General features: G+C 38.6%; 5 protein-coding genes and 1 long non-coding RNA gene across 8 annotated transcripts in view; 3 read left to right on the forward strand and 3 right to left on the reverse strand.

The window, feature by feature from the left end:
* LOC133711141 (KRR1 small subunit processome component homolog) overlaps positions 1-2,404 on the forward strand; it is a 13,593-nt gene extending 11,189 nt beyond the window's left edge. The window contains exons 3-9 of the mRNA XM_062137307.1: positions 36-76; positions 192-296; positions 420-502; positions 606-693; positions 1,326-1,469; positions 1,593-1,664; positions 2,002-2,404. Coding sequence (XP_061993291.1) covers positions 36-76; positions 192-296; positions 420-502; positions 606-693; positions 1,326-1,469; positions 1,593-1,664; positions 2,002-2,124 — 656 coding nt within the window. The 3' untranslated portion in view covers positions 2,125-2,404. The remainder of the gene's footprint in view (positions 1-35; positions 77-191; positions 297-419; positions 503-605; positions 694-1,325; positions 1,470-1,592; positions 1,665-2,001) is intronic.
* A 103-nt stretch (positions 2,405-2,507) lies between these two features.
* LOC133710886 (aluminum-activated malate transporter 9-like) lies at positions 2,508-4,896 on the reverse strand. Of its 2 annotated transcripts, none has more exons than XM_062137020.1 (6): positions 4,458-4,896; positions 4,170-4,307; positions 3,797-4,066; positions 3,589-3,725; positions 3,357-3,503; positions 2,508-3,166 (listed from the first exon to the last, which is right to left on the reverse strand). In XM_062137020.1, exons 1-6 carry the CDS (start codon positions 4,711-4,713, stop codon positions 2,525-2,527), a joined length of 1,590 nt encoding a protein of 529 aa, XP_061993004.1. In that variant the 5' UTR covers positions 4,714-4,896; the 3' UTR covers positions 2,508-2,524. The 2 variants fall into 2 exon arrangements, with proteins under 2 accessions (XP_061993004.1, XP_061993003.1); XM_062137019.1 differs by having other exon boundaries at positions 4,401-4,895.
* Positions 4,897-6,227: 1,331 nt separating this feature from the next.
* LOC133709150 (uncharacterized) lies at positions 6,228-6,728 on the forward strand. Its single transcript, XR_009846155.1, has 3 exons — positions 6,228-6,340; positions 6,437-6,543; positions 6,647-6,728. It is a non-coding gene; the product is annotated as an uncharacterized LOC133709150 (long non-coding RNA).
* A 6,016-nt stretch (positions 6,729-12,744) lies between these two features.
* Positions 12,745-14,408, reverse strand: LOC133708362 (uncharacterized). The gene is made up of 5 exons (XM_062133817.1): positions 14,105-14,408; positions 13,898-13,991; positions 13,777-13,814; positions 13,550-13,685; positions 12,745-13,213 (listed from the first exon to the last, which is right to left on the reverse strand). Exons 1-5 carry the CDS (start codon positions 14,402-14,404, stop codon positions 12,798-12,800), a joined length of 984 nt encoding a protein of 327 aa, XP_061989801.1. The 5' UTR covers positions 14,405-14,408; the 3' UTR covers positions 12,745-12,797.
* Positions 14,409-14,618: 210 nt separating this feature from the next.
* On the forward strand, positions 14,619-16,381 carry LOC133708363 (homologous-pairing protein 2 homolog). 2 transcript variants are annotated; one of them, XM_062133820.1, is made up of 6 exons: positions 14,619-14,682; positions 14,791-14,816; positions 15,151-15,418; positions 15,520-15,590; positions 15,706-15,894; positions 15,972-16,381. In XM_062133820.1, the coding sequence occupies exons 1-6, from the start codon at positions 14,655-14,657 to the stop codon at positions 16,068-16,070; spliced, it is 681 nt and encodes a 226-aa protein (XP_061989804.1). In that variant the 5' UTR covers positions 14,619-14,654; the 3' UTR covers positions 16,071-16,381. The 2 variants fall into 2 exon arrangements, with proteins under 2 accessions (XP_061989804.1, XP_061989803.1); XM_062133819.1 differs by having other exon boundaries at positions 15,706-16,381.
* A 232-nt stretch (positions 16,382-16,613) lies between these two features.
* Positions 16,614-18,427, reverse strand: LOC133708361 (uncharacterized). The gene is made up of 4 exons (XM_062133816.1): positions 18,086-18,427; positions 17,895-17,998; positions 17,519-17,810; positions 16,614-17,423 (listed from the first exon to the last, which is right to left on the reverse strand). Exons 1-4 carry the CDS (start codon positions 18,269-18,271, stop codon positions 16,788-16,790), a joined length of 1,218 nt encoding a protein of 405 aa, XP_061989800.1. The 5' UTR covers positions 18,272-18,427; the 3' UTR covers positions 16,614-16,787.
* Between the last annotated feature and the right edge of the window lie 338 nt (positions 18,428-18,765).

Raw genomic sequence — 18,765 nt, forward strand, 5'->3', positions numbered from 1 at the left:
GTTTCTTTTATTTTTACCAATATAATTTTGGATGCAGGCCCTGGAAATACTGACAGGCTGTTATATTCTGATACAAGTAAGTGCTACTATTCCTTTTCATTTTGATCGTCAGATTGCAAATTCTTTTTTTGGTTCCCCTTGAAGTGTAGATCATGGATTTTGTATATAAAATTTGGCTTGTCAATAAACAGGGAAACACTGTTGCTTCAATGGGTTCATTTAAAGGATTAAAGACAGTTAGGAGGATTGTGGAAGACTGCATTGAGAATAAAATGCATCCGATATTTCATATCAAGGTGACTACTATTTTATGATTTAGCAACATTGCTTTTTCACTTTGCAAAATTACAGGGTCCACCTGAAGATCTTTAAATGAATCAATGTCAATAATTTTTTCTGTGTCCATTCCTGATAACTAGATTCTCATGGTGAGGAAAGAACTTGAAAAGGATCCAACACTTGCACAGGAGAACTGGGACAGATTTCTTCCAAAGTTCATGAAGTATGGCATCTCTATCATTTGTTGCAAAGCGTGTATATGTCCATAATGGTTATTTTTGTGTTAGGTGTTTATTTAGATATTCCTGAACTCTCTCTCCCTCCAGGAAAAATGTTAATCAACCCAAACCTAAGCAAAGTAAAAAGAAGAAGCCAGAATATACACCCATACCACCTCCTCAACCACCAAGCAAGGTAATTGGTTCACTCTTATATTGGTATAGTTTCTTTCTTCCTTCAAGGGTTCTGCGTACTGATGTGTTTGTTTTTATCATTTCATGTCCTGTGCTCTTCCTAAGATTCTGCATAAAATTGACAATTAACTTCATTAACTTCAACAAAGATAATATTGCTATCTTCTGGAAGTGATAGCTTTGGTTAGAAGTGTTCCCTGACTAGGAACTTGTAAGACAACAATTTTCTGTACATGAAGCTGTCCCTGTCACAGTTATTGATAGAGGATTAATTTGCATATTTTACCCTAGAACATGATTGCTTGCACTCTGTTTTCTTCTTTATTTATTTTCACTTGTTTGTTGTCCGCCTGCTTTTTCTTCATCCCCTTTATAAAATGAATTTGGATGAACACTGTATTTGTCACCTCAAATTTGCAGTTTAGTTTTTATAGAGATTTTGGCTGTTGCTTCGGCCTCACTGTGTAAATTACTTTTGAGGTTTTATTGATATTTTCTGTCAATAACAAGAACATTTTGGTTGTTTTTTCTTTGCATAATTATTTCTTGAAAGTGTTATTCTCTTTGTTGAGTGCTTACACAAAATGATATATGTAAATGATCTGCCTATACAATGCTATGTGAATATTTTAGGTTGACATACAATTGGCAACTGGAGAATACTTTCTGAGTGACAAAGTAAAATCGGAAAAGAAGTGGAAAGAGCAGCAGGAGAGACAAGCTGGAAAAACAGCAGAAAATAAGCGAAAAAGAGAAGCTGCTTTTGTTCCTCCAGAGGTAGAGGAGTCATAAGACATATATGCTCAACACTTCTACCTTTGTTTTGGTGTTATTTGCTATAACTTATTATACGTTCTCGTTCCCATGCTGTGTAATTAATTGTTCTCTTTCTTAAATCAGGAGCCTGCAATACAGCATAACAAATCAGATGACGGTAACAAAGATGTTGCTGCCCTGGCCACGTCTCTGAAGGTAAATAATATAATGAACTCATGTCTTTTTTTTTTTTTCCCTTTTTCTTTTCTTGGGGTCTAATAATCGATTGTCCAAGTAGTCTGGTTGCTACGTATAGAACATTAATATAATGACTTAAGGGATTTTTAAAAAGTGAATGTTGATCAGTGATCATCTTGAGAAAAACTGAAAAACATGATGCGTGACTTAAAGTAAGGCAGTTTTTAAAAAACACATGGTGATCAATGATTGCTTGAAAACATGTTGACAAGTGACTTGCAGTCTAAGTGTTTTCTGGGCCTTGGTTTCTCTTTGCCTATTTCTTCTGTTGATGCATGTGCTGGTCGTTTTGCAGAAAAAAGCAAGAGAGTACGGAAATCAAAAGTTGATTGAGAACGTAAATCCAGAAGCATATCTTGCAGGATCTGGAGTACCTTCAAAAAAGAAATCCAAGAAATCCAAGGGCTCAAAATCTTAGATATTCTGAGGTGGGTGTGTGATATATAAGCTCAAAAGATGGGTTGCTTGTTGGACGTGTGTAATCTGTTCAAACTCTGGTCGGATGGTTCGGTAGTGTTCGGAAGTGCGTCCCAAACCTTCTGCTTTATCTCGTTAATTTATTAAGTGTTGGCTCAGTTTCTGATTTGGCCAGATTTTGTCCAGTGTGCAAGCAAATGGCTCGACTTAGAAATCAGTATATTCAAATTCTGACCTATTATATGTGGAATGAATCAATGATTAGGTTCTTTTTGCATTTCCTTGCCAAAATATTTTCAGAACAGTATTTTATTGGAAAGTGTAACTAGATCAATAGCTGCTTGGTACAAGCTGATCAGTTGGGGCCTTATTTTTGAACCAAAGTGTAACTATCTACCATATCAAATGAAACAACAAATCCAAGATTTCTTCGTTGTAGGCGGTGTGTTGAGAATCAGCTCCCTAAACTTTGCTTTCTCACCAAGTTCTTCAAGCGAATCAACCACATTTTGAAGCCTCGCAACAAATTCAATCAGAAGCGAAGCAAATGTGGCCAAGGACAAGGCGCTTGCACTTTCATATGTTCTGCAATTCTCTTCCTTGCTGACTCCAGCACCATCAAATGGGAGTCGCAGTGGCCAAGATGGTTGATTCCTAAACACGCATTCTGAGGAAGCACCTTGTGTTGCAGAAGGTGTCCATGCTGCAGAAACTGACCCCAGGTCAAGCACAGTTTCACTCAAGGACTTAAATCCTAAATTCATATCTTCACTGTCCTTAGAATCTGAAACATTTTCAGCATCTTCTTGTTCTCTAGGTCGTCTTCCAATTTCCCAACTCTCTGAATTGACCAGTATGTATGATCTATGGTCTATACTCTTCTGCAAGTTCTCTGCTGCCTCATGAACATCTTTCAGTATGTCTCCGGGGCCTAACTTTTCCATCTTCTCGATCTTTTTCCCAAGCTCTCTCAAAACTTTTGCACCTTCTGCTCCGACCCGCAGGAGCTCCGTACGAAAGACCAGTCTCTTTTCCGCTGGGGCCTGCAGTGTACAAGATCACAAGCTTAGAGATGCAAAACTCAGTGTGCAGGAAGCTGCATATGCATACATCCAAATAATAGATGCAGTGTAAAAGGACACTAAAGACACCGACAGTTAACTTCGAGGCAATTTCTCACCATACAGTACTCTTTTTGGTTTTTCAAGAAAGCTTATCTCATAAAAACTTTACCTGTATTTCAGAAAGAAGACATCCATGTAGTGCCATGACCATGAATGCACAATGCCTCAATGCACTGCTCACTTTGACATAGTTTTTCCAAGGATAATTCAACATTCTATATCGGCCATGAGGTGGTTCCCAGATTGCAAACCCCAACTGCATATGTGAAGAACATAAACCAAACCCATTATTTCAACTGTCTAAACAATCACAAGAACATAATTGGAGAAATCATACACACCAGAGTTTCTTCTTGGCTTTTAGACTCCATCACTGATCTATAGCCCTTGTACAATGGATCATCTGAAGCTTGGTGTGTGAGAATTTTCGATGGGGTCCTCTCATATTCAACGAATTTCAGGTAACCATTAACACACCCTAAGCAAAGAAACCTAATTAGCAAGTATCATTTACTAGAATTTCACCAAGGAAAGTACTTGTATGTATACCTTCTAATGAAGTAGCAACTTCCTTGAAATTTTTGACCACCAAGTTATGCAGATCCTCTCCTGACCATATTGGGCATATGCATATGTTAACAAACAAACACACAGCAGCACCCACTGCAATAAGCACTAAACGAGTCGTGACAGCCTCCTTATATTCCCTTGTTCTATTCCCAGCAACCATAAGAATGCAGTATGTCAACACAAAAACTCGAAAGCCATATTCGTAGGGTTTCATTGTTGGGTACAGCTTCAAGTAAGATGCAAAAAATCCTAGTCGTCACAAAAAGAGAAGCAGAGTAATTAGAAAAGTGGTGACATAGAAAATCAAGTATTAATTTCCTGTTCAAGTTGGCCGGGAAAAACTAATACTAACCAACTATAAAAACGCTTATGACAATAACAACTTCCTCCAGATTTCCAGCCAGCAGAGATAGCTCGGCGAAGCAGAAAGCAAGGATTCCAGCAACCAATGTTCCTAGCCCGCGATTAAATCCTTTGATGAAAGTCCCTCCTGCATTAAGAAAGTTTAATACTATAACTAGTGAGTAAAATAAAACATGAACTCAAATATTGTTCAAAGGGTCTTAGTCAAATGTAACAGTACCTATGCTGAATTCGAACATGACAATGACAGTGAGGATAGCCCAGATCGAGTACTGACCAATATCGATATCGTGGAATGATTCTTTCCAGAATATGAGCAAGGAAACAATGGACAACGCCAGTCCCATTTTGATGGCAAAGATGACTTTTCTGGGATCGGAGCGACCCATTTCCCAAGCTTTGAGAGCAAAATCAAGTACATCTTCCCCAAACTTGACTACCTTTTGGCCCAAGAAACTGAAACAGCACATATTTCTGCTGCTCTCTCTTTCATACTCGTCCTCTTTGAAGCTCACAAAAAGCGGCTTTTCCATGCTCTTTGAGGTACTTATGCTGAAGTGCTTCCTAGATCTTTTTCAGTTCCAAATGAACTACAGAGTACCAAGGGGACAAAGTTTATGCAAAGAGAAGTAGTGACAACTAACAAAGACTATTTGTAGTAAACAGTATTATTCAGCAAATAGACCTTGGAGGCTTGGATACTCCCAAAGATGGAATAAACCAACAGTGGATTACTTCATACATAAACACCACTAACGTACTCGGGATATGTTTGATTTTGGAGCACTTATGGGCTTGTTCCGAAAAGGATGGATGGGTAGCAATGGTAACATCTAACATACAAACACCGAAGCCAGCCTATAACGTCACCAAATTTAGACTACAAATAATACAACATTTAATTTTAGCCTAATTTCTAATCTGTTATTAAATACTTAGGCCTCGTTTGGTCTGCGAAAAGAAAAGTAAGTCATTATTTTATTACATTAATTAAAAACTTCTTGTTTTCTAGTCTACACACCTCTCTCTTTCTGACAACAATTTTTTAGTTTTATTTTATGGGACAATGATAAAAGAGGTCATTTTAAAGTATCTTATAATAATCCAATCACCACAAATGTCCCCATGATAATTAAGGTCATCTATTAACACCCTACCACTAAAGTTAAGTTTAATTACCAAAGCTGCCACTGGCAGCTCTCTCTCTCTCTCTCTCTTTTCCCTTGTCGTTACCCAAGCCCGTCTGAATCCATTCGGACTCGACCCTTACCAAAATCTCTCTCTCTCTCCCCCCCATGGCGTCCAGTAGGTCCGGTCCCCTACGACGTCGTTTCTGCATTCTTTGCCGGAGCGGGAGCTTTGAATCGGCTCTGTGGATTTGGAGAGATTTGGTAGCGGCAGAGCGTATTTCCGGGAGTTGCTTCGGGAGTTCCTCAGGTTCGGGTTCGTTTTTGAGCTTTTCATTTTTGAGCTCAAATTTTCTCTCTCTTTTAATCAGAAAGCTTGCTGATCACTATCTCAACCATTTTCTATCTTCAAATCCCTCCAAGAAAACGGTATTGTTATTTTCAATCTCTTTGCTGATCGTCTTCTCGTCACTGTTTGTAAGCTTCTGAATAATTTTGGTTTTCTGTAAACATTTCCATCATCATCGTTAATTTTCTTGCTCCGATCATCCTCAAACTTTGTGGAGTTTTCGATTCTATGTTGTTTCCCAGCGTTGGTTTTGTAGAGTTGAATTCAGGAACTGTATAAATAAGAGTCATTTTCATCTATCAAAGTTAGCAACTTTTGAATTTTGTTGCACTGATTGTTCTTGAACTTTGTTGGGTTTTCGATTCCATGTGAATTGCAGGCTTTTTCTTTGGATAATTGAATTCATGGAATGGATTCTAGCTTAAATAGATATGTTTTCTGAATGAAGAATCACTTTTATCAACCAAACTTAGCAACTTGTGTAGAATATTTTAGCTCTTTTGGCAGGGTTTCTTTGAACTTGGTATTCGATATTCTATTGTTTTCTTTGACATTTTTTGGCTTGGTTAGGTTGATGGATACAAACAGTGGGAGTCCTCCTCAAGGTGGAGAGCCTGCAATGGATGCAGGAGATTGGAGGTGCCAATTGCAGGTGGATTCGCGGCAAAGAATTGTCATTAAGATGTTAGTATGCTGAAATTTCGAGTTCATTGGTGGCTTCATCTTGAATTCGCTTTTGTTGTATGTTAATAATGGCTTTTGAATTTGTTGTATGTGAAGAATGGATACATTGAAGAGGCATATTCCTTACTCGATCTAGTGAAGATGAACTCAAGAAAATTGCTGTTAGGTTTGAGGAAAAGATTTATGTGGCTGCCACAAGTCAGGTACATATTCTGTATGCAGTGACTTAGATATCTATTGTTTGTTGGTGTGCACTGTGCAGGTAGCAATGTGATCTAACTTTTGTTTCGACCTCTCGGTTTCTAGTCAGATTATCTACGGAAAATTTCTCTAAAGATGCTCACTATGGACACCAAGTCTCAGAACACAATGGTGAATTCTTTACAATATATCCAACTATGCTGGTAATACCTATGAAACATATGCTAGTAATTCATGCAATCCCATGCGTCTTATTGTTTTCCTTATATATATATATATATATATATATATGTTTTTATACCTTTTTCTATTATGTGTTTGTAAGTTTTATACTTGTGTATTGAGTAGGGTCTTCTGGTATACAACTCCTATCAGAGAACATTCAGAATAACATTCCACCTGCTGGGTTTGCCTAATAAGCCACTGGAGTTGCCTATATTTCCATTGGTTCTGGGTATGCGTATACAACAACTAACGATATATTCTATATGTTCTGTTTTTCTTTCCCTCTTTTAAAATCACAGTCACTATAAAGTCTAAAATAAACTTGTTCAATTGCAAATTCCATGTTCTTTCTACTGAGAATAAAGATAGGTCATTAAGTTGCTTGCCAAGGTTTTCTTAAGGTATATATAAAGCATGAACTAATGCTCAAAAGGATCAAATTGTCATGTTTTTAGGGAGGAAGCTCGTTGGTGGAAGCGACATTGGAGGGATAAAAGAGACGCAGGAGATGCTTGACTTTTGTGCCAAACACAATATTACCTCCGAAATCGAGCTAATTAAAATGGACTACATTAACACAGCTATGGAGCGACTTGCCAAATCAGATGTCAGGTATCGGTTTGTGATCGATGTGGGGAACTCCTTGTCTCACTAGACTTGGCTTTCATGCCTCAGCTGCTACCTGCACATGCTTGATTTGAGACTGAACTGCATTAAATAAGCAAGTGTTTAATTATGGTCTGTAATATGGGAGTTTCTGGGGGAGTTTCTTTACAGGCTTAAGATAATGAAGGCCAAGGAGTTCGGTTTGCCTTGGAGATTCCGGAGGAAGATAGTTTTCTTTGTTTCCAATGAATGTTGTTATAGGAGAACGTTTTGGCAAGACTTTGTCTTCTGATTTTGTGTTATGTATTTGCTACTTTAGCTATACTAAAGCTGTAAACAGAGTTGCTAATTATTATGTTAGTCTTTCTTAAGCATAAACCAATATCATGTCTTTGTGTTCATGTTATGTGGTTGAAAAAAAACAAAAAAAGTGACTTGAGGTTAACAGTGATTTGGCCAGTGACCTCACTAACTACTTGGGTCATTGGCCAGTGACATGTATAACAGTGACATGGTCATTGACATGAAAAGTGACCTGTGACATGGTCAGTTACTTGGTTAGTGACATGGTCAGTTACCTGGTTAGTGACATGTGATTAACAGTGACATAGCTATTAACTTGTGACTTGGCTATTGACAGCTACTTGGTTAGTGACATGGTCAGTTACTTAGTTAGTGACATGTGATTAACAGTGACTTGGCTATTAACTTGTGACTTGGCTACTGACAGTTACTTGGTTAGTGACATGGTCAGTTACTTAGTTAGTGACATGTGATTAACAGTGACTTGGCTATTAACTTGTGACTTGGCTACTGACAGTTACTTGGTTAGTGACATGGTCAGTTACTTGGTTAGTGACATGTGATTAACAGTGACTTGGCTATTAACTTGTGACTTGGCTACTGACAGTTACTTGGTTAGTGACATGATCAGTTACTTAGTTAGTGACATGTGATTAACAGTGACTTGGCTATTAACTTGTGACTTGGCTACTGACAGTTACTTGGTTAGTGACATGGTCAGTTACTTGGTTAGTGACATGTGATTAACAGTGACTTGGCTACTGACAGTTACTTGGTTAGTGACATTGTCAGTTACTTGGTTAGTGACATGGTCAGTTACTTGGTTAGTGACATGTGATTAACAGTGACTTAGCTATTAACTTGTGACTTGGCTACTGAGAGTTACTTGGTTAGTGACATGGTCAGTTACTTAGGTAGTGACATGTAATTAACAGTGACTTGACTATTAACTTGTAACTTGGCTACTGACAGTTACTTGGTTAGTGACATGGTCAGTTACTTAGTTAGTGACATGTGATTAACAGTGACTTTGCTATTAACTTGTGACTTGGCTATTGACAGTTACTTAATTAGTGACATAGTCAGTTACTTGGTTAGTGACATGTGATTAACAGTGACAATGACTTGGTAAATTCAAAAGATGCCTAAAACTCGAATTGACACAAAAGATATATAAAAGTAATGTTGCATTAAGAAGATATAATAGTGACACCATAAAAAGATATAAAAAAACTAATTGATTTAGTAACCTAGAGTTTACAATTGGCCAAGTCACTATCCTAAGCCCTAAACAAATTTCTAAAATTTCGTATGTCCTTGCTACTCTTCTTCATATCCTTTTTCTTCCTCGTTGGAATTTTTGCTTCTTCTTCATAATCTTCTTTTCACTTTCTTCCCTATGTTTTCTTTAACCCGCCCCATGTCTTCTGTCTGTAGATCCTGTACAAAATTGTGAAAATGAGAAAATCGTCAGTGACTTTGACAATTACATGATCAGTTACATGTTCATGATTGTGACATGGCCAGTGACTTAACCAGTGCCCTGAATTGGATGTAACTGACATGAATATCTCAGCCTATATGCATATTTCAGCATCAAACCTAGTATATATTTAGTGTCTACTCAATACATCAATAACGAAAAAAAAAATGCAAAATAAGGGCTGGTTACGGCAAAGAGGGTTATTTGAAGGTGTGGTCATTCAAATACTCAATTACTGAAAACAAGAATGAATACTTTGTCTAAACAACAAATTGGACCATAGAGCCCCTGACTACCCAAGATTAATCGTGCACACAATACTATATGAAACAGCAAGAGAACTTTGAAGTGAAAGCTAAGTGTACAACTACTGTTGTAGAGAATTTAACTAAACAAGTCCAGCAGTTGCAAGTTTCATCTAATCAACCCCTTATCTAGCAGTGCAATTATATTTCTATTTAAAATAATTTGAACCATTCTATTAACGAAAGGATGTCATGGCAATGATGATTTGTAGTAATGGGGACACAAGATTTAAGATCCAAATGTCGGTACCTAGGAATTGGTTTCACGAGAAAGTAAAAGGTTCACACTAATGCAACTACACTAACGCAACTAAATAGTAATCCTTTCTTAAGGAAACCTGTCAAACCTTGATACTCAAGAAGATTCCAATAGATTCTGGATGTCTTTCTGCACATACAAAAGAAATATAGGTGAGCTATTATCATCAGAACCATATTGGCTCAAACCAAAACGGTAAAATAAAATAAAAAAAACAACTGACCTCAATTTTGAGAGGTGCTGTCACGGGAGCATATCTCTCCACAACCTTCCCTTCTTTGTTTACCAAAAACTTGGTAAAGTTCCATTTGATGCCATTTCCAAAGAGACCACCTTTCTCCAATTTTAAGACCTTGTAAAAGGGAGCCTCATCCTATATGAGCAACATATGATAATAGCTCATTAACTACGCTTCTCCATACGAATGCAAGAATCTTTCGGAGAAGTGTTCATAGTACTCTGTTTTGTTTCTAAAAGAGTGAGAACAAATGTTGGCTCTCTAACACCGTGATGCATGAACTATAAACCAAAGGACTGTAGATCCTCTCCTTCATTACCTTTGTGTCAGCAGTGGCTCCATGGGCCAAAGAAAGTCTAGGGAACAAGAGAAGAGTGAGGACAATAGTAAGTTTCAGGATATAACCAGAAACCATAATGATCAAATGATCGAAATCAGAGTACTGAATCGTAAGGATTTTATGCCGGTTGCATTCTCATTTTATAGCTCAAACAAAGCATATATGGAGCCGCCGGCTTTTTATGGATGTTTCGTTAAAGTATGCTCATAATCTTCACACAACCAGAATTATAAATGTTAGAGCCGGCTTTTGTTGCTTCTATGAGAAAACTTCAAAAATGACCCAGAAGGGCCAAAGACATGGTCAGTTTTGGACAATGGTGCAGGGCAATTGAATTTTGTTTTAGAAATTCGTACCTGTTAGGAGACTATAATAGAAGAATTACTACGTATATGCTTAAACAAACTCAATTAAATGTGGTTCTCATACAACACAACAACAGTTAGATCCAATAGAGACGAGGGTATAGTGATTATGTCTTACAAATGTCACTACTTTCCCACATAGTGATGATGAAACAATGATAAACAAAATAGAAAAACAAACATAGCTGAAACATTACAAGTAGCGAGCTTAACTGGGACGATATGATATAGCTGTAAAGCTCAACGTTTGAATTCATAGGCCAGCCATATAGCTTAGCATGACCTGATTCAGAAATTAGGGGAAAAAGAGAGCTAAAATGGAGAGGGAGTCGTCAAATCATATACTATTGAGAAGCACTTCATTGGGAAGGTAATATACTGTCCCTTGGAGAAATGGTATAGAAATATATAAAATTTGAGGGTCGCCATACCCATTATGCGAGGAATGGGCATATTTTGCCCAGCCTCAAAAGTTTCTTTCCATTTTGGGGGAGCGGAGGGGAAAAAAAAGATCTCTGTATGACTCAACAGCCTAGATCTATACAGGAGAATCAGAGGCACATCCAATCCTGAAATACACAACATGCATCATGAATCTATCCATTAAAATACACATGAAGAACTGATAAACAGTCATCGAGGGAAGTAACACAAGACAAAGCACTTGTAATCTAACCAGATAATGGTTGGTCAACTACTGTTTCGAGAAGCTACCAATGTGAGCGACAAACATTATTTGATGTATCAACACTTGATAAAATATATGTTAAACTGTACTTTACAGAAGTTGAAAAGAAGCAACTCGATATCAAACACCAATATTTCCATTTCAATACAGAAAAAGGGAAGTCATATCACCTTCCACATTGAAGAATCGAAAACACTCACAATCTCCGTGAACCTGTCAAGCTTTCCAAGGATCTAACTGATCGATGGCTCTACCTCTCCAGATCCTGCAACGCTCATCTCGAACTCTTCCCTCTGTGCCATCTCCGAGTCTGAGACATCTCAAAATCAAAATCAAAACGCAAACCAATAACAACATCCAACAATTTCTTAATCCATATACCGGCATAATCTTTAGAGGTAGCAGCCCTAATTCAAAATTGGCTGGAATAACAAAAATTTCAAATGCATACCAGAACCACAGAGATAAAGATCTAGCAAAGAGTGGAACAAAATTAAAGAGAAGAAAAACAAGAAAGAAATCGAATGCGATGCGGAGAGATAAGGATAGAGGAGGAGCTGAAGAACACAAACCTTTGGTGGCGGAGAAGATCGGCGAGGGGAGGAGTTCTTGAGCGAGACTGACTTTTCCGTGGGCCATCATCAACGAATCAATTGCAGAAATTTGATTGAATTGAAATCAAAATTAGCTTTCTGCAAGCGAACACTTGCAGATTATGAGAATGGCGAAGGGGAGAGAGAGAGAGAGAGATTTCTAGGGTTTCGGGAAATGCAGGGTTTGCAAAATGAGAGACAAGGAGGGAGAGCGTGAGGGTTTAGGTTGGTGAATCTATGTACATAAGTCTTCCAGGGCAGAATCGGAATCAAAAAAACTAAAAATTAACCTTTTTTAACATTACCTTATTACTCATAATGACTAAATTAATATTATTAACAATTCATTATGGATCTTTTTATCAAGTGGGAAACTAGGTGACTTTTTTATCATTTCATTCTCTAAAGTGACCTTTTCCATCATTTCCCTTTATTTTATTTCATGATTCATGAACATCATCTACAGCAGCAAGTCGGTAAGAGCTCGATATTTGTTCCTTTTCTTTTTTATACCAAACTGCCTGAAGTTGCTCGTATATAGAATGCCTAAAAAACAAATCATCTCAGATTCACGCAAGAGAAATCCATTTCTGGGAAGAAGATGGTGGTAAAAAGAAATGCGTTAAATGTTATTGGGCCACTGGCTTTTACTGAGGAATCTTCGTCTCCTTGTCTTTCTGTGTAAGGATAAAGATAAAGGAAACTTCATGTTTATCTTGCAGAACAATATCTTGGCGATTCTGAAGCCTAATGTTGCTCTTTGATTCTTGAAATATATAAAAGTTCAAGAAGCAATCGTATCCACTGAGCTGCATTGTTATTCATTCTTGCATCATAACTACAAAGTACATTTACAGTTCCTCATCAAGGTTCAAACAAAGAAGGTAAGCAACTAAGCCAATCACTGGCACAAATCTAAGGTAATTTACAATACCAATCTTATCGCTCTTAACATTTTGAAGATTATCGCCTATCAACCAAGGCTGAAAGACGCTATAGAGAACTATATCCCAAATGAATGCATAAGCCAGCCTCTCGGATCCTAGATAATTGATCAAGAACTCCCATCGCTCAGAAATGCCACCGAAATTGCTGTCCATTCGGCCATAAAGTGCCCATAATGCAGATATCAGACATATCCCTCCACCAACAAGTCCGACAATGGGAGCACCGTTGGTCATCACATCCCCAAGCTGTGAGCGCTTGCTGGGAGTGCAGTCTGATTCAGGTGCATTCAGCCGAATAGCCATGTAAGGTATCAAAAATGCTGCTCACATCACATATACAAGAAGCCAGTCATTGATGGAAAAAGTAACTGAACTCTAAACATCCCCCATTACAAGCAAACTTTAAATCACAGATGCATAAGACCATTCGTTCTATCCTTCATGCAATCACATATGTCTATTGTATCTATATTAGGCCAAGGGAAAAAAAAGTTCTCAGGTGAAATACAGATTACATAGGCACTTCGACACGGTATATCCTTCGAGGACCAAACAAAACCAATTCTGATATTATATGGACAGGAAACTAGTATCATACATCTGGCATTGATAGTTGCATTTGTGCTCTATTAGAGTTGGGAAACAAGAAATCATACTATTTGTAAGGAACATCTGAAAGCCCCATAAGACATCAAGAGACCCTTTGTATCTGTCCCTCTTCCCATCAGTGAAAAGCAAAGGAGCAAACATGAATGTCCACCCAATCACAAAGTTGAATAGCCCTTCAGACATCTGATTCCAAAAGAAGCAAACTTGGCCCATTCAAATCCAAAAAACAAATGCTTCAATTGGCAGTAAAAAGTAACCAAATTTACTTTCTTACCGGGTGAAGAACTGGGGCATCAATAAAATTAATACCAACTACTCTGCCAAAAAATTATTCACAGAATCATCAACAGAACTTTAATACCAAGAGACACAAACCCATCTGATTTAAATCATACCAGAGTTGAAAAGAGGCAAGACAAAGAAGAAGTTCAAAGAGAGGCCCAGAAGAGAATTCACTGTATCTGAACTTATAGCCCACACTGGGTCTCCCTGCAGTAATAGGAAAACCAAAATCACTGACACCCATAATTCTCTATACGAATGTTACTCATTGAAGTTAAAAAAATAAACAACCCAGTAAAATTTTAAGGACAATCACACACAGGAGCGTAAGGAAGAAGAAACAGCCACAGAATGTAGACTGCTTCAGCAACCCAGAGACTAGTCTGAAACAGTAGCCGGGAATTTTCATTTTCAGTCTCCGGTTGGAAAGCGGTGGTGGGTTTCCGACGCGCCGCGTGGCACACAACTAGTGGCTTCAACTTTGAGACCCTGAGTGACTGTGAAGACCATTTTTGGGCTTCCAATGCTACAGGGTCGGGTTTGCGGAATCGGGTTCGGGTTGCGAAAATGGCGCGGTTGGTGCAGAGCAGAAGCTGAGGTGTCGTAGTAACGGTGGCCATCTGTGTTTCTGGGGAATGGAAAAACGGCGTGGCGTGGCTTCCTCTCTACACTAAAATAGAGGATTGGTTGTTTTTGTAAATTAAAGTTCTCATACGAGGGTAAATTCGTCTAATTACAAAGGCACCGGGAAGTACCGAAACGACGTCGTCGTAGTGGGAAGCTGCTTATATAAAGCAAAAGCAGGTCTCTGCTCCTCCTCCCATTTTCAAAGCGAAAGCCGAAGGTTTCAGAAGCTTTTTCCCGCCAACAATGGCGCCCAAATCCGATAACACAGACGGTAATTACAATCTATGAGGCTCTACTTAGTTCATATGATTTCAATTAAATTTTTTACTGAGCGATAATCGTTCTCTTCTGGTTTCTTTACTTTGTGAAAACTTTGCAGCAATCGTTCTCAGATTCGTGAATGAGGTAAACTCAGATTTCATCTCAATAGTTATTTTCGTTTCAGAATTAATACTTCGTTTCTGCGATTGATTTCTGATTTCATTTCAGATCTAAAATTGCTTATTTCCTCTTTCTGATTTTTAGTCTGTTTGGGAGGTTTGAGATTCGAATTTATGATGATTAAGCTAAACCTAGCTTCTTCGATAAACCGATTGTGCTTAATTTGTTCTTGCTGTTGTTTCAATTGTTAGCCTCATAATTTTGCTATGAAGGAATAATTGTAGGAAATTTTCAGATCTGTATTAGGTACTTTTGCCTTCCTAATGTTTGATGTCTACTCGTTTGTGTTTTGCTTCAGCAAAATAAACCACTGAATTCTCAAAATGTGGCGGATGCGTTGCAAAAGTTCAACCTTAAGAAGACGGCAATACAGAAATCGCTGGATACTCTTGCTGATGGTGGAAAGATTTCGTTCAAGGAGTATGGTAAGCAGAAGATATACCTGGCTCGGCAAGACCAGTTTGATATTCCAAACAGTGAGGAGCTTAACCAGATGAAGGATGCAAATGCGAAGCTGCAAGAACAGTTGGCTGAGCAAAAGAGGGCAATCAGCGAGGTTGAGGGAGGTACTGATACTCTTGTATAGTACATTGCCATGTTTTCCAAAAACTGTTGCTGGTTTTTTGGTATTTTGATTATCGGTTTCATGATGCACTTGTTGTTGCAGAGATTAAAGCTTTGCAGTCAAATTTGACCCTGGAACAAATAAAGGAGAAAGACACCAAACTGAGAAAGGAGGTAGGTTAAATGGGACTGTTTGAACTTGTACTAGGTCAAAATATGTGTCTGGTAGAAAAATTGTGGAGTTTAGGGTTAAATGGATGAAGTTGTGGAGTTTTGAATTCTGTATCAGGTTAAGGAACTGGAAGACAAGTTGGAGAAATTGCGAGGAGGAGTTACCTTGGTCAAACCTGAAGACCGCAAGATTATTGAGCAAATGTACTCGGAGAAGATAAGTCAGTGGAGAAAGCGTAAGAGGATCTTCAAAGATCTCTGGGACACTATAACTGAAAATTCACCTAAAGATATCAAGGAGTTCAAGGTTTGTTGGCTACTTTGTTATTCAAGCTTATGGATTCTGCCATGTTCTAGTCTTAATAATCTCTTATGTTATTGCAGGAAGAGCTTGGGCTTGAATATGATGAAGATGTTGGTGTGAATCTTCAGTCATTCAGTGACCTGCTGCCAAAGAGTAAGAAGCGGCCTAGAGGCTGGTGATGTTTATGGTGAAGTTATGCATAGTCAAAGGGTAGAAATGAGTTCCCTGGTTTATTTAACAAAGGATAGTCTACTTATGTATATTCTGCACTCTGGAGATTATCATTTAGGTTTATGTATCCCCGTTGGTTAAATTTACTGCTGTTACATGCTGAAACTTTTGTAAGTGATTAGTATGCTGAAATCTAGATCTAAGGGGTTTTGACACAAGTCCTAGTGTCGGGCATACACCATTTTCTTGGTGTCTTGCTAAGCTGAAAAGGACCAACTTTGAGTTACCTCTTCTTTCATACTTCATGATTTATGAGCCAGTTTCTGAATCTTAAGCATGTCAACGCACTTGTCTTTCGTACAAAATATGTTCATCTGTGCAAATGTTTTGGTGTAAATAGATATATGATTGGTGAAATATAGAGTGATTGTGTAACCTACACCCTAACTTGGGGAAATTTGTCTATCCATGTCCATCTACAAACAGCACCCGAGGTCTTACTGTTCTTGCTCTAAAAAAGAAGAAAGACTTGTAAGAAATCGCCGGTTGGGTTGGTATCAACAACAATTAACTTTTTCATAGAATAATATCACAGAGCGTCAAAACTTATCACATGAAGTTTTACAGTATGAGAAAACAAATGAGAGACAAATACAATGAAATTAATAGCGAAATGCACACTAAGAAAACTTACATGCAGATAACAAACAATACCACCATGCTTCTTAGTGGCCACGGACCCATCTATTTCTCAGAGAGAATGGTCCTTTCTCCAGGTTTAATGTTAGCCTTCTAGATGATCCCTCTGGCTCAACCTTCATGCCAGATTGAACCCTTGAAGGAACTTTCTCTGGAGATAGGGCCATGGTACTTTCTTCATTGTCACTATCATCAAAAACTGTGACCTTGCCTGAATGACTGGGTTGGCCTATGGCATCGGAGGACATTGGAGGAGTCACCTCCAGTGTGTCACCTCCTGAATCTGAACTTGAAGAAGATGCTGACCTCTTCAATTCTTCAGCTTGATTCTGAACAGTGATGTGCTCATTCTGTGATCCAAATTCAGTTTTTGAGGACTCGTATCTGCTAGATAACTTGCCTCGTTTAGGACCAGGACTGTTTTGATCATCAGAATCATGAGTTTCGGATCTGGACAGTTCCACGGCTGCTCTTGCAGCTGCTGCTGCATAAGCTGCAGACTCAAAAGCAGCCTGAGCTGCATGAGCCACATCCTTGTATTTCTTCTGAGAATACTTATCATCTTTTTCCGTCTCTTCTTTAAAAGCCTGCAAAACTTCTGCTGATCCAGCTGTGCCACTTGAACCGGCGAGTGGGTGAGGTGGTGTCTGGACCTTCTTATCCTGCATTCGTCACACACACAGAGCCACAGCCATGAATAATTTTATTTCATTTCAAAGCAAATAATAGCAATTCCTGTTTTTCTTTAGTCACGTACCTCAACGGAACCAGAAGTGTCTTCTAGGTTCAGAACAATGGAATTATCGAAAGCAATTTCTTTAAGCACTTTCATTCTGCTCTCCCTAGTTGGCATCCTAGTCGACAGTTTCTGGATCATGGTAAGGTTGACTCCGCAATTGTTGCGCAGTTCAATGGAACGAGCAGTGAATTCCTTGCCAAAACGAGCGCTGAGAATGTTACGAATCTCTTGAAGCTCCGGGAAATCTCCACATCTCGAAGCAGCATAAAGCATACTCGATGCTGCCTCCCTCAATTCCTCTGGACACTCCCTGTATATACAAAAGAAATGATCCATCAAACCTCAGCCTAAGACTACACCACAAATGCAAACACTGGTGAAAGAAATCACATACCTTTCTTGTTCAATGAGGTGAACTCTTTCGATCAAGAGGTTGCAATAACGCTCGATCATGACATACACATCCAGCATGTTCTGCTCCTTGATCACATGCTCAACCTGCAAACAATCAAAACAAACTCTCATCAATCCAAAGTCAATGAGACAATATATGCAATGACTTGGTCAACATCATTTCGATCTTACTCGAAGAAGAGCTCGGTCATGGTTACCGAGCTGGAGGAGCTGGAGCACATCCGAGCGGGACTGGCTACACTTGGCCTGACGCTGGGTTTTGAGGACGGCGACGCGGGAGAGAGCAAGACTGAGGAGTGGTTTCAACTTTGTGGTCTTCTGGCTCCTTCCAAGCAAAGCGTCGAGCTTTCTTCCCATATTGCTCTTTTCTCCACCGCTCTCTTACAAACCACAAAAGAACAAAGGAGCTCTGGATCGATTGCTCCTTTACGAAATGACGATGAAATATGAATATGCGACCTTTTAAGAGATTGTAGACTCTGTTTCTTACGTGTTTCGTTTTATACGTCGCGTGGACTAATTTGCTTAGGAGCTAAGTCTGGTTTCTAGATGCATGATTTGATATATGCAGAGGGTGTGAAATTTAAACGCGGCTCAGTTTAGTCTTACACTCTTACGTGGAAATTTCTGCGAAGAGAGGCTACCTGGTCACACGAGCTTCGGACACGTGAGACACAGTGGACACGGTGGGGACGGCCATGGCTTCATTTTCTCTCTTCTGGCTTTTACCTTTTGGAGAGATTTTTAATTAATAATTAATTTCAGATCAGAAAATCAAATTAAGAAAGCTTTGTCACCCAAAGTCTATGAAAATATCCAGCCGCAAATAAATTTATGGAAATAGAAAAATA

This window comes from Rosa rugosa, chromosome 5 (genome assembly GCF_958449725.1).
Source record: "Rosa rugosa chromosome 5, drRosRugo1.1, whole genome shotgun sequence".
Classification (NCBI taxonomy): Eukaryota; Viridiplantae; Streptophyta; class Magnoliopsida; order Rosales; family Rosaceae; genus Rosa; species Rosa rugosa.

Excerpts from the sequence above, each read along its gene's own strand:
- LOC133710886 (XM_062137019.1), bottom strand. The coding sequence starts at position 4,713 with ATGGAAAAGCCGCTTTTTGTGAGCTTCAAAGAGGACGAGTATGAAAGA. Across the intron at positions 4,308-4,400 it reads CATGTTCGAATTCAGCATAG|GAGGGACTTTCATCAAAGGA; the intron begins GTACTGTTACAT and ends TTCTTAATGCAG. Across the intron at positions 3,167-3,356 it reads GTCTTCTTTCTGAAATACAG|GCCCCAGCGGAAAAGAGACT; the intron begins GTAAAGTTTTTA and ends TGTACACTGCAG.
- LOC133708362 (XM_062133817.1), bottom strand. The coding sequence starts at position 14,404 with ATGGCCACCGTTACTACGACACCTCAGCTTCTGCTCTGCACCAACCGC. Across the intron at positions 13,992-14,104 it reads TTCTTCTTCCTTACGCTCCT|GGAGACCCAGTGTGGGCTAT; the intron begins GTGTGTGATTGT and ends CTATTACTGCAG. Across the intron at positions 13,686-13,776 it reads ATGCCCCAGTTCTTCACCCG|ATGTCTGAAGGGCTATTCAA; the intron begins GTAAGAAAGTAA and ends TTTTGGAATCAG.
- LOC133708363 (XM_062133819.1), top strand. The coding sequence starts at position 14,655 with ATGGCGCCCAAATCCGATAACACAGACG. Across the intron at positions 14,683-14,790 it reads CAAATCCGATAACACAGACG|CAATCGTTCTCAGATTCGTG; the intron begins GTAATTACAATC and ends AAAACTTTGCAG. Across the intron at positions 15,419-15,519 it reads AATCAGCGAGGTTGAGGGAG|AGATTAAAGCTTTGCAGTCA; the intron begins GTACTGATACTC and ends TTGTTGTTGCAG.
- LOC133708361 (XM_062133816.1), bottom strand. The coding sequence starts at position 18,271 with ATGGGAAGAAAGCTCGACGCTTTGCTTGGAAGGAGCCAGAAGACCACA. Across the intron at positions 17,999-18,085 it reads ATGACCGAGCTCTTCTTCGA|GTTGAGCATGTGATCAAGGA; the intron begins GTAAGATCGAAA and ends GATTGTTTGCAG. Across the intron at positions 17,424-17,518 it reads ACACTTCTGGTTCCGTTGAG|GATAAGAAGGTCCAGACACC; the intron begins GTACGTGACTAA and ends TGACGAATGCAG.